We start from the raw sequence: 12,102 nt of genomic DNA on the forward strand, positions 1-12,102 counted from the left end.
AGTGCTAATGCTGTATTGTTTGCTGTGAGAAGTGAGATACATGAGAGACTGTGACATCGGTCGAAAACGAAGTAATTTCATGCAAACTCACAGGAAAGAAATTATTCCTCTGTAGGTATTTTCCAATTTTCATTAATTTGATTCAGTTTCCTGCGCCTGTACACTTAAATAATAATTTTTCATAACTTGGTTAATTAAACAGTACAGTTCAGTAGTTACATAATGAGGTTTTTCATTTGCAAAGATGCTAAAACGGGTCGTAATATTACTTTCATATTCTTATAATGTGACATGAATATAGAATCTTTCAAAGAAATGTTTATATGACAGTAATGGACTGAATTTACTATTTCATATTGTTCTCGTCACACATGTACTGACACCTACTTTCCCATCATAGTATAGTTTTCCTATTATAGATTATAGTAGCAGTTGCCATTATAGTATATATGGTATAGTACAGTAGCTTATGACGTTCTAGTCGCAATACTGCTAGTGATGGAACTAGTCACTCTGCGTTCACCTTTTTTTTGTGGAGGTAACAAAAGAAGGGAGAGAGAGAGCTACATATTTCCCCTGTGCGATGATTCAAAGCAGAGTAGGCGGAGCCTGTCAGCATCTTAAATAACCCAAAATATTAGCAGACTGCCGTCTGCGATTGCTTCTTGCTAACTATTTTTGTTGTGTGCACTCAACTGTTTTAAATACTAAAAATTTCACTGCTTACATGAATAACGTAGTGTCAGGAGGGTAACTGCAAACGTTTCTCTGTTCTTTAATGTGTATTTGCTCTAGTAATGGGACGCATTTGGTTTCGTTAATGTAGCTTGCTTTTGTTGATGTTTCCCATAAGCAAGAAGAAAAGGGTGATGTGAAAAGGATGCTTTCGTAATCCATTTAATTACACTTTTACTGTATTGACATCGATAGCAAACGAAACAAACTTCGAAACCAATGCTTGTTTTCTTCCTTGTAGTGTTTCTTGTTCGTTAGATTTTCAGTTTTCAACTCGTTTGCACGACGTTTTTAATGTTCACGGCTATAGAAAAATTACGAGGAAAGAATCAAGGCATGCTATCGTATCTTGTGCGTGTCGAAACGCGATTCCTTTATACTTTGGATTAGATCGGATCGACGAGCGCACCCATACAGGACGCAAGCTGGCATTTTTGATGAAACACTTACGTCTTCACACAACCAAAGCACCAGATGCTATTTGCGATATAACCACGAAAGTCAAGATGTCCCCTATGGTCAAAATTGGGCACGGGCACGTCAGAGTGCCACCACAAGGAACCACGGTGAACCGTGGAGGTATGAATGAGGTGAATCTTATGTTTTGAGCTATGTATGAAGGCGGACGTCGGCTTCAAGTCTAACGTTATCAACACTTTTTTACCTTCATGGTTTTTTAAGTCGAATGAAACAACTTAATAGAACTAGTCTCTGCGACCACGTCAGCTGTATGATTTTTTTTTTCACTCGTTCTCCGTGTTCGCGTGGTTCCACTTTACGTGAAACAAGCCATTAACAAGTCTCTGACACGACAGTTACGAAGTGTTTTCACTCAGGCTCCGCGTTTGAGTGGTTTCATTTACATACATTTTCAGCCTTTTCGGTTATACCATGACTAGGGCTGTCAACTTTTTTATTTCAAGGAGAGGTGGATAAAAAGTATATTTGTAAAAATGAAGTATTTTCCAAATGTATGCATTTCTTTACTTAGGTACGAATTTTTCGAACTATTGGCATCAAGTATGGATTTTTGGTTGGTTCTAGAAGGTTAATAACTGGTGCTACATAATATTTTTTAAAAAAATAAATGGCTTGGTGCTTTTTAATTAAATTTTTTGTAGCTCCCATTGGTGTGAATACATCATTGCAAATCCTATTTCGGTAAATGCCAAAGTGACGTGAACGGAAAGGATATAACTTGTTTTGTAACTTAATCACTTGCCTTTTAAGCATGTCACCTGTCTAAAGTTGTTGGGTTTTTTCTTTTTTTTTTTTAGGGAAATACTTATCCACTTTCTTCGAATTTCTTTTAAGTAATGGAGTTCCCTAATATGAATCTCTCTTGCAGATACTGTATATTGTACTGGATTTATCTTTAAATCCAGTAACATGTCTTCCATTTCCACGCCACAGAGCGGCTCGGTATTCCGATCCGAGTACAATGTTCACTGTTAAGAGAAGGTCTATTCATAAACAGGGACGAAAAACGGAACTAATAGCTACTTATTGGCAGTCGATGAAAAGTAAATACGTGAACGGCAATAACAGTGACAATCGAAAACATAGTGCAGTTACAACAATGATTTAACATTGCCTAAACGATCGAATGATTCTGCTCAAAACTGTAAGCGCCCGACTGCGTCGATTGTTTTCATCCGGTTTCTTCCCCAGACTGGTTTCGCTCGAAACAATACATGAATAATTCAACCCATAACTAAAACTACAACCGGATAAGCGACTTGTTAATGGGTTCTCCCCATCAATAGGTCTACATACGGCTAACGCCACTGGTCAAATATGGCGGGTTATATCTTAGTTTTCACAAATTCCCATCAAGAGTGCGATACTACTTATATCTACGTCGCTCTCATTAACTACTTGCTCAATATGTTTCCTCTCAAACGCCCAGTGTGCAACCGCAGAGAAAATACTGGTCTGCAAGAAAAATGACAATAAAATGGTTGAATACTTTCACTCACTTGCGAAAATACACAACTACCAGCGTGCACAAATACCTTGATTGCGAATACATGACTTTTCATTCGGAGTGTTAGAGATGATTCCCTATTCTCTTCTGAAACATGCAGTCTATCTCTGCGATGTCCTCAAGAGAAAAAAAATTTAATGAAATAATCGTAAACGCCTGCAGCTTGGCATGCGCTCTTGCTCCAAATACCTGGCATGTTGTCTACCAGATATCTCTCCTAAGGGGCATGAGTCGATTTCTCTCCTGTTTTCTGACAGGTATTTGAAATTTCGTACTTGCAGGGTGCAGCTGAGTCAGCCCTAACAAGTACTGCTCATGACGTGTTTCATGGGACTCAATGTCACCAGTAAACATCGGTTTGTTTCTCGTTTGAAACAGAATTGTTTCTGAAGTGGAATTTTATGTGCTCATACGCTAAAACGAAATGCCATGCCGTGCCGACAGGCCAATGACGTCATTTACATGGCGGCGAGAAGGGGCTTAAAGGTATGACCTACGACAGAAAATATTAGCAAAGTATAAAGCAACATTCAGAGAACTAATGGCATCTGCACGGGAGTGTAAGGTTTTGGGGAGGGAATGTACTTGTTTTTAATGGCTTCAAATACATTAAAGACTCGCAAGTCATAGTAGGGCTATTATATATATATATATATACTCTTACTTCGGTTTACGCTACTGATCCATCTGTCATCACAACCTCGTTATAAAAAACATTAGTTTACTGTAGAACTATTCAAAACATCGTTCCTCTCAAAGTATTGACATCGGCATGAGAGCTACATAGGTTTCGCAAACAACACGATATAAGCTACCAACAGTCAAGAAATAAACGACACATTATAAAGGCGTGCGTCCTACAATCAGGAATGTACAAATAAAACCATCCCATACGTCACACCAAAGAGTTTACCGATGGTTCGCGTTATTCATAGACTCAAAATTGTCCCTTATTTTCCCACTGTAGCCTAGTACTTTCTAGTTCTTAATACGTATAAAGGCGTTAGTAACAAAACGTCCCCACCAACAGCCGGGCCGAGAGGAATGTTCGTTGCGAGTCATCGGCTTTGGTCAGCGACGGAATGCTAGTGGCTGCTGTCGCGTCACCTTTTGGTGGATATATTCACAATCTTTTTGTTAGTTGACGAAGCCAACAAATGAGGAAAAAAAATTTAGTTGCGGTGACAATGATCTGTAGCTTAGCCCGTTTGAAGGGGAAAAAAAAAAAAAAAAATCACTAATATCACGTAATAGTCGCCGTATTGTTTACAGCCTTTGTTGGACGTTTACTACTAAAGTGGTAAAATTCTACGACTACTATCGAATATTCCATTACATCTTACTGCCATACCGTAAGCGCGTGTATAACCTACTATGGTTGATGTGGGGCCGCTCTATCGCATTAGCAGATAAACTTCCACTATCCATATCAGCGCACACTGCGATGCAGAGTGAAAATCCCATTCTTCCACTAAAATGTTTTTGAAGACAAAACAGTTTTCCGTAGACACTGTGGTCCACTGAAACACCACATAAGTAAGCCTTTTTTTTTTAACTGACTGCTACCACACATTGCAAAACCTTAACTGCAAATATCTGCCTAAAGCCTAGACAAGACAAGACTCAGGTGAGACAGCCGGAATATACAGGGTGTTATAACAAGTATTCCATATTTTGAGACGTGGTAAACATGGATTGTAAAACGAATAACTGAAATGCTATGAGCACTTGTTCATCTTCGCTATTGTGAAACATCTCTTCTACGCCAAACTCGTGCTCTTGTTTCGAACTGCCTGCATGTGGAAGTTAACTGCTGGCTACGTTACAGATCTTTGGTACCATAGAGTGTATTTCGAATTCACAAGGATGACTGTTTATTCGCAATAACAGGGGACTTTGTCATTTGTCTGCTCCATTATGTAGATCGTAAGCACTTTAAAGCCCATGTTTACCAGACATTTTCGAGTAGTTTTGGTGCATACTACCACCTCTCAAACTATGGGATCTTTTTAATATCCTGTGCAACTATCAGCTTCTGTGACTACCAATACTTACAATTCACGTTCCTCACAGTCTATAATTTTTGACCAAAAACTGTTCGGAGCGAATAGATTGCTTCTGCTAAAATACTTACTTTTGTCTGTATGCTGTTTCCTTCCGTTCTGCCGAGCTGAAGCAAACATTGCTAACAAACACAAAATTATAACCACGTTCAGTGGCAGTTGTTGCTTATAGACTCCTGTTTTTTTAGCCGAAACAATCACTTCCACTATCACGCGACTGAGACGTCGTAACTTTGCACCACCTACGGAACGTGGGCCTTAAACCCTGACTGCTTCCCGTAATTTCTACGTAAACACCGAGGGTAGCCGAGAGAGGGCAGTGTAGTCCCAAGTTACTCTGGTGTGAAAGTTGACAGCTGGCGCAACACTAGAGCTCCAAGCGGCGAGAAAGCAATCACAGCGTCATAAGCATAATTATTTTCTGTTTAATTAACGAAATAGTCGCTACATTCTTGGGTTCCGAGCGTTTGTAAGTTTCCAAGAGACATGAATTATCGTGGAATACATGTAAAAACAGCTAGTCACACTGATTCAATGACATAAGCTACAACTTACTTATGAATATATGTATAATTGCAGCTTTCCCCGTTGAAAGCAAGGGAATATAAACCATGTTTCATGGATGTGAAGCACATATTTCTGATGCTGTCTGCTGTTGTTATCACAGAATTTTTTTTTTATAGAATCTAATGATTTGCGTATTTTTACACATAATTCGAATTTCTAATACACGAATATTTTTATAAACGTGTATTTTTGCTTCAAGAGTGAATGTGTTAAAGATTCTGGCCATTTGTGGGTCAGATTTAGCTATAATTGTTGAACTGGTTTCTTCTGTGCTGGAAGACAGCTCTATTGGCTTTGACTATTTATTTTCACGTCTGTATGGTTTTTCCTAAGTTACAGGTGTGGTGGCATATATGGTACGTTACATAATATACGTATTAAATTCCATACACCGTTTACTACGTTCCACATACACTGATTTGGCTGAAAGTGTAGCGAACAAAATTCCGCTTTGTTGGGTTGGTGTTCGTCGTCTTTCTCCGAAATAACAGATCTTTTCGTGTTTACTAGCAATTTTGGATATTAAAGGAAAACGACATTATGCACTAAATATCTGAACGCTACATGAAAAAAATAAATAAACTGTCCTGTAATATGCCGTTTCGTACCTCCGACGGTCCTTAGTAAACTAAAGAATGAAAAAGGGGATGTCGTTTTTAGTTACTATCGATCTTGATGGCGCTACATGCACTCGGTATTGTAAAAACTACGTTACAAATCAGTATAAGCACTAGTATTCGCACTCATCCGACATCGTACTCAGAAGTGTCGCTTGCTGGCCACTTGGGGCGCTGCTATCGCTGTGGGTGAAAAAGAAAAGAAAAAGAGAGAGAGAAAGAGACTTAGTGTCCCGGCTCTAATGTCTACTTTTGTTTCTCTGTTACGTAACCAACGAGTTTAAAGTAACATTCCGGACAATTATTGACGCTATCGTTGCCGTCGCAGCAATTTTTATTCATAAATTATTTTTTTTTTCATTTCTTCAGGAGACGACTGTTCTCAAAATTTTCTGTTTCGCTACACAGCAGAGCTTTTTCTGTTAAAGGCTGCTTCACCTATCTTTAGTATAGTTACCTGGGATTAGAATTAGTTTAGGGTAAAAGGAATTTCATCAAAGGTTCCCAGAATCGTGTCCTAGCCAATAAAACTAAACCGCTTGTTATGGATGCAATCATCGTCATCATAAATAATAGAGGAGAGAGAGAGAAGATTTATGTGAGTCAACGGTGACGCCAAGAAAGAAATATAGAAACAGTTGGTAATCTAGTGAAGACATCTGTTCAGAGTGAAATATTAGATTTACATCTACATGAATGGTCTACAATTCACATGAATGTGCCTGGCAGCGAGTTTCATGTGTATGTTAATCGCGTTCTGTTGTAGTTCGAGAGATTTTAGTTTTTGTATGCTTTTCGCCGTTCTATCCCCACGTCACACAGATTCAATCGGTACATCAGAAACATGACTGCACGTGAACGGAATAGTCTATTACAGTCCGTGAATTCTATTTCGAGTCACTGAATCTTGCTTGAAATCGCCTCTCAGTGTCATTGTAAATTGTGTAAATAATAATTTGATACAAAAGATCATTTGCAATTCTGATGTGTGGACTGAGTGACGCCGTAGGGATGACGTCACAAAACACCACAATAAAAGAAGATGGCTCAGGTGAACGCGGTCAGTTTTCAGTGAGGTTCGGCAATTCCTGGCAGAGTGGAGGGAGAAGCAGGTGGAGGTTTGGTTTGACAGCTCCAGGTGACTGTTTATTACGTTCTCTGAGTACCGGTGTGGTGGCAGCACTGGTGCTGGCTATATTCACGTGGAGCAGAAGCGTGTTTTATTTGTGCTGGAAATAAATAACAGTAAACAAACGTTACACAAAGTATCTGTTTGTCATTTGTAAGTATAAGATTATCTCTGAAGTAGCATCAAGATGGGTACACAAAAACCCGCTCAAAACAGCTACAAAAAGGATTCGAGTTACTACTGAAGGCGGATGTGCCAAAAATCAAACATACGTAGTTCTGAAATACCTGTTGAACGGCTACTTACTGTCACATGAATTAACGGATCAAACTGGGTTTTATCGATCGATAGTGGCGGACACCGTGTTGACTGCTACATAGTTGTTCTGTCTGCGGAAAATTCGTCATATGCAAGTGGAACAGAAAAAAATGCGGATGGGGACCGTTAACACTGGTTGGTGATAGTGTGATCAATTAGTAACGGCCTAAAGCAGCTCGGCTCGGAAGGCGTGACGTAATAGTGGCCAGCCTCGTCGACAATGTCGACGGCGACGTTCCGTCCGACAGCCTGTGGAATTGTGACGTCGAACTGTTTACGACGTGAATGAATGAAATATCTGACATTCCTTGGAAACAATGACTCGTTACCAGACTTGGTCACGCGCTAAGAGAAGTGATCCACGATATGCAAACACATATGTATCCTGGAATAGGACGTGACGACTCTGATATGTGTCCTGGGGCACTCTGCACAATCCATTCCACTACTAAATCAGCGTAGGACAGTATAACTCTAGTTTTAACTTTCGTATTTTGTGTACATCATTCCTTTTGACAGACATCAGTAAGTATGTTGTATTTATTAAGTCAATGTGTAATGACGCTAGAGCGTATTTCTTGCAGGCAAAGCATAGACAGGGTGGTCGGAAATTCCCGTTACAGACTTCTAGAACTTGTAGAGGGGAGTGGCTACATCGTATTTTGAATAGGAACCCATGTCCGGAAACGTCATCCAATGAGAATACAGAGCGTCAAAGTTATAGGCGTGGGCGTCTCTAAATTACGTATACACGGGGAGATTCCGTGATGATGTTACAGACTTTCTAGGATGACGGAGAACGATAAATGTATTAATTTGAAGTAAGGATCCCTGTACCGGAAAAGAACGAGTAGAATGTTATAAACGAAAACTATTCGATACCTCTGACAATTGAATACATGTACCTGTTCTTATGTTGCGAAGAGTGTAGGGTTGGTAACTTTCAGTGGTGGTAGTGTGGACACAAACGAGAAAAAATGTCCAATAAACGTGGGCTCTAAAGTGCGTACCTTAACAGCTATGAACACTTGGTCAGTAGAGGAGATGGGTTTCACATTAGCGAAGATGAACGAATGGTCATAGCTCCTCAGGTATTTCCCAAGGTCAAATCTACATTAAAAGGAACAAGATGTCAGTCCGTCGTCGAAACAGTGAAAGAAAAAGGGGCACACGTTATCAAGGAGCTCACACAGGAAGAAGTCTAGCACTATTAAAAGAAAGTGTAAAGTTGACAGCCGTCCTTATGATCTTATTTATTGTGTAGCTGCCAGGTTTGGCGCTTCAGTGCGCCATTTCAGGCTGTAGTTGATGCTGAAGGGGTTGACAAGATCCATATGCATATACCGCATCAGTGGCCAATATAACTGGTTACGCAGCTATCTGTGCACTTTGGTATCAGCACTCCAACCATCAACTGTCAACCAAGGTTGAAAAGTTGTTTACAGATAGTCTGCGTAACCAGTTATGTTGCCCACTGATGCGATATATACATAGGGATCGTGTCAACCCCTTCAGCATCAACTACAGTCTGAAGGTGGCACACTAAAGTGCTTAAATTGGTAGATACAAGTAAATAAGATCATAAGGATGGCTGTAGGCGTTTCATTTTTTTACAATAGCGAACGGCCGCTGTCCCCAAAACCTCCAGTCAAAAGGACAGACATACAAAAAGTCTAGAACTGTTTCCATCAAGGGAAAATTCTCATGGAGCGTTGTACAGGTAGAGGAGGGGAGAGTGTCGAGGGTGTCAGTAACGAAATATGTGTGTTTCTGAAATAAAATGCCTTACAACAATAGTCCCGTTATTTTATAACAATACCTTGAACATCCTACCCCCATGAACGTTGTCGTTGGTGGGGAGGCTTGCGTGCCTCAGCGATACAGATGTCCGTACCGTAGGTGCAACTTCAAATGGCTCTGAGCACTATGGGGCTCAACTGCTGTGGTCATAAGTCCCCTAGAACTTAGAACTACTTATACCTAACTAACCTAAGGACATCACACACATCCATGCCCGAGGCAGGATTCGAACCTGCGACCGTAGCGGTCGTGCGGTTCCAGACAGTAGCCCCTTTAACCGCTCGGCCACTTCGGCCGGCCTTCCAACTTCATTTGAGGGGTATCTGTTGAGAGGCCAGACAAACGTGTGGTTCCTGAAGAGGGGCAGCAGCCTTTTCAGTAGTTGCAGGGGCAACAGTCTGGATGATTGACTGATCTGGCCTTGTAACACTAACCAAAACGGCCTTGCTGTGCTGGTACTGCGAACGGCTGAAAGCAAGGGGAAACTACAGCCGTAATTTTTGCCGAGGGCATGCAGCTTTACTGTATGGTTAAATGGTGATGGCGTCCTCTTGGGAAAAATATTCCGGAGGTGCAATGGCAAGGAATGCGTTTCTGAAGAAGAGAAAAAGTGTCAGGAAATCGTTTCTGAAAGTATTTTATGGAGTGTAGCCATGTATGGAAGTGAAACATGGACGATAAATAGTTTGGACAAGAAGGGAATAGAAGCTTTCGAAATGTGGTGATACAGAAGAATGCTGAAGATTAGATGGGTAAATCACATAACTAATGAGGAGGTATTGATTAGAATTGGGGAGAAGAGGAGTTTGTGGCACAACTTGACAAGAAGAAGGGACAGGTTGGTAGCACATGTACTGAGGCATCAAGGGATCACAAATTTAGCATTGGAGGGCAGCGTGGGGGGTAAAAATCGTAGAGGGAGACCAAGAGATGAATAAACTATGCAGATTCAGAAAGATGTAGGTTGCAGTAACTACTGGGAGATGAAGAAGCTTGCACAGGATAGAGTAGCATGGAGAGCTGCATCAAACCAGTCTCAGGACTGAAGACAACAACAACAACAACAACAACAACAACCTCGAACATCCTCCAGAGCACTCCCGGATCATTTGTCGTTTTATTTTTTCAGTTCTTTGCAGGAGTTCGTTTGAAGCGAACTGAAACTTGTCGTTCTCTGCAGGAACTGCCGCTTATTGCTCAATGCTACCTTTACACGCTATAAATTACTGTCCAATGTATTGAGCAAGCGTCAACATTTTTAATTATTTGTGAAACGTCAGTACCGCCCTAGAAAGGTCAATATTTCATTGCACACTTGCCGCAGTGGTAACACTGGGTTCCGTCAGATCATCAAAGTTAAGCGCTGTCGAGCTTGGCTAGCACTTGGATGGGTGACCGGATGGTTGAAAAACTGTGTGAGCACTGTTGGCATGCGGGGTCCGCTCAGTCCTTGTGAGGCATACTGCAGAGCTACTAGATTGAGAAGTACCGGATCTGGTCCCGTAAACCCGGGAGAGCGGTGTGGTGACAACATGCCCCTCCACATCCGCATTTAGTGACGCCTTCAGGCTGAGGACGACACGGTGGCCGGTCGGTACCGTTGGGCCTTAATCGCCTGTTGGGGTGGAGTTTAGTTTAGTGTTCGGTATTGCTGGATAAATGTTGAGCGCTTGGGAGCTCCCCCTGAAAACTGGCGACCCCGACTGTGACACTTACCCCGGTGAGTGGTCGAGCTTCTCGCCCGCTGGGTCTGTGACGTGTATGCTGACGCTGGAGAGCACTGAGGTGTCCTGGTTGCCCTGCAGCAGCTGCTCCTCGAGCACGCGGAGGTCTGAGCTGCCGGGCAGGATTCCCTCAGCGAACGAGGTGTCGAACGGGTCGGGCGCCACCAAGTCCTCGGCGAGTGCTCGGAGCTCACTCTCGTGGAACGTCTCCTGCTGGCCGCGTGCGGGGGCGGCGGATGGGGGCGGCGGTCTGGCCGGCTTGCTCTCTGCAAACAAAGCACACACATACTCTTCAATGACCAACTTCCTTTCTTGGTCTTTCTTTCTAAATTTTCCCTTTCTTTATTTTTAGCCAATATACACTGTGCGATCAGAAGCATCCAGACACCCATTGGTGCACATTAATATGGGCTTGAACTCTGGTGTGGACTTTTTAAATGAGGTATCCGAATGTCTGTGGAGGAATGGTAACCTATATTCCTAAATAGCAGATAACAGAGACGGTACTGATGCAGGAGGCTACGATCTCAAGTTGACGTTCTCACTCATCACTAAGGTGTTCCATTGGGTTAAGATTGGAAATCTGCGCGGATCATTCCATATCAGCAATGTTCTCCTCCTCAACACGTTGTCACACAGATGCTGCCTTCTTACAGGGTGCACTTTCATACTCAATCAGTTTCTGTCTCCGAAAAATTCCCTGCCATTCACAGTCCCCAATTCACTTCCTCGTGTATCGTTTTGTTAAGTACAATTAGTGGACAACCCCGTAACCACGAAAACGATCTCATACTACATTGAGGAGCCAAACAAACTGGTACACTGCCTAATATCGAGTAGGGTCTCCGCGAGCGTGCAATAGTGCCGACGTGGCATGGACTCGACTAATGTCTGAAGTAGTGCTAGAGGGAATTGATACCATGAATACTTCAGGGCGTTGTATAGATCCTTAAGAGTAAGAGTGGTGGAGGTCCCTTCTAGACAGCACGTTACAAGGCATCCCAGATATGCTCAATAATGTTCATGCCTGGGGAGTTTGGTGGCCAGCGGAAGTGTTCAAACGCAGAAGAGTGTTCCTGGAGCCACCCTGTAGCAATTCTGGGCGTGTGGGGTGTCGTATTTTCTGCTGGAATTGCCCAAGTCCGTCGGAATGCACAATGGA

General features: G+C 42.0%; 1 protein-coding gene across 1 annotated transcript in view; it reads right to left on the bottom strand.

The window, feature by feature from the left end:
• LOC126424624 (uncharacterized) overlaps positions 1 to 12,102 on the bottom strand; it is a 343,469-nt gene that overhangs the window by 221,669 nt on the left and 109,698 nt on the right. The window contains exon 8 of the mRNA XM_050087361.1: positions 10,933 to 11,206. Coding sequence (XP_049943318.1) covers positions 10,933 to 11,206 — 274 coding nt within the window. The remainder of the gene's footprint in view (positions 1 to 10,932; positions 11,207 to 12,102) is intronic.

The sequence above is a fragment of the Schistocerca serialis genome, chromosome 10, assembly GCF_023864345.2.
Source record: "Schistocerca serialis cubense isolate TAMUIC-IGC-003099 chromosome 10, iqSchSeri2.2, whole genome shotgun sequence".
Classification (NCBI taxonomy): Eukaryota; Metazoa; Arthropoda; class Insecta; order Orthoptera; family Acrididae; genus Schistocerca; species Schistocerca serialis.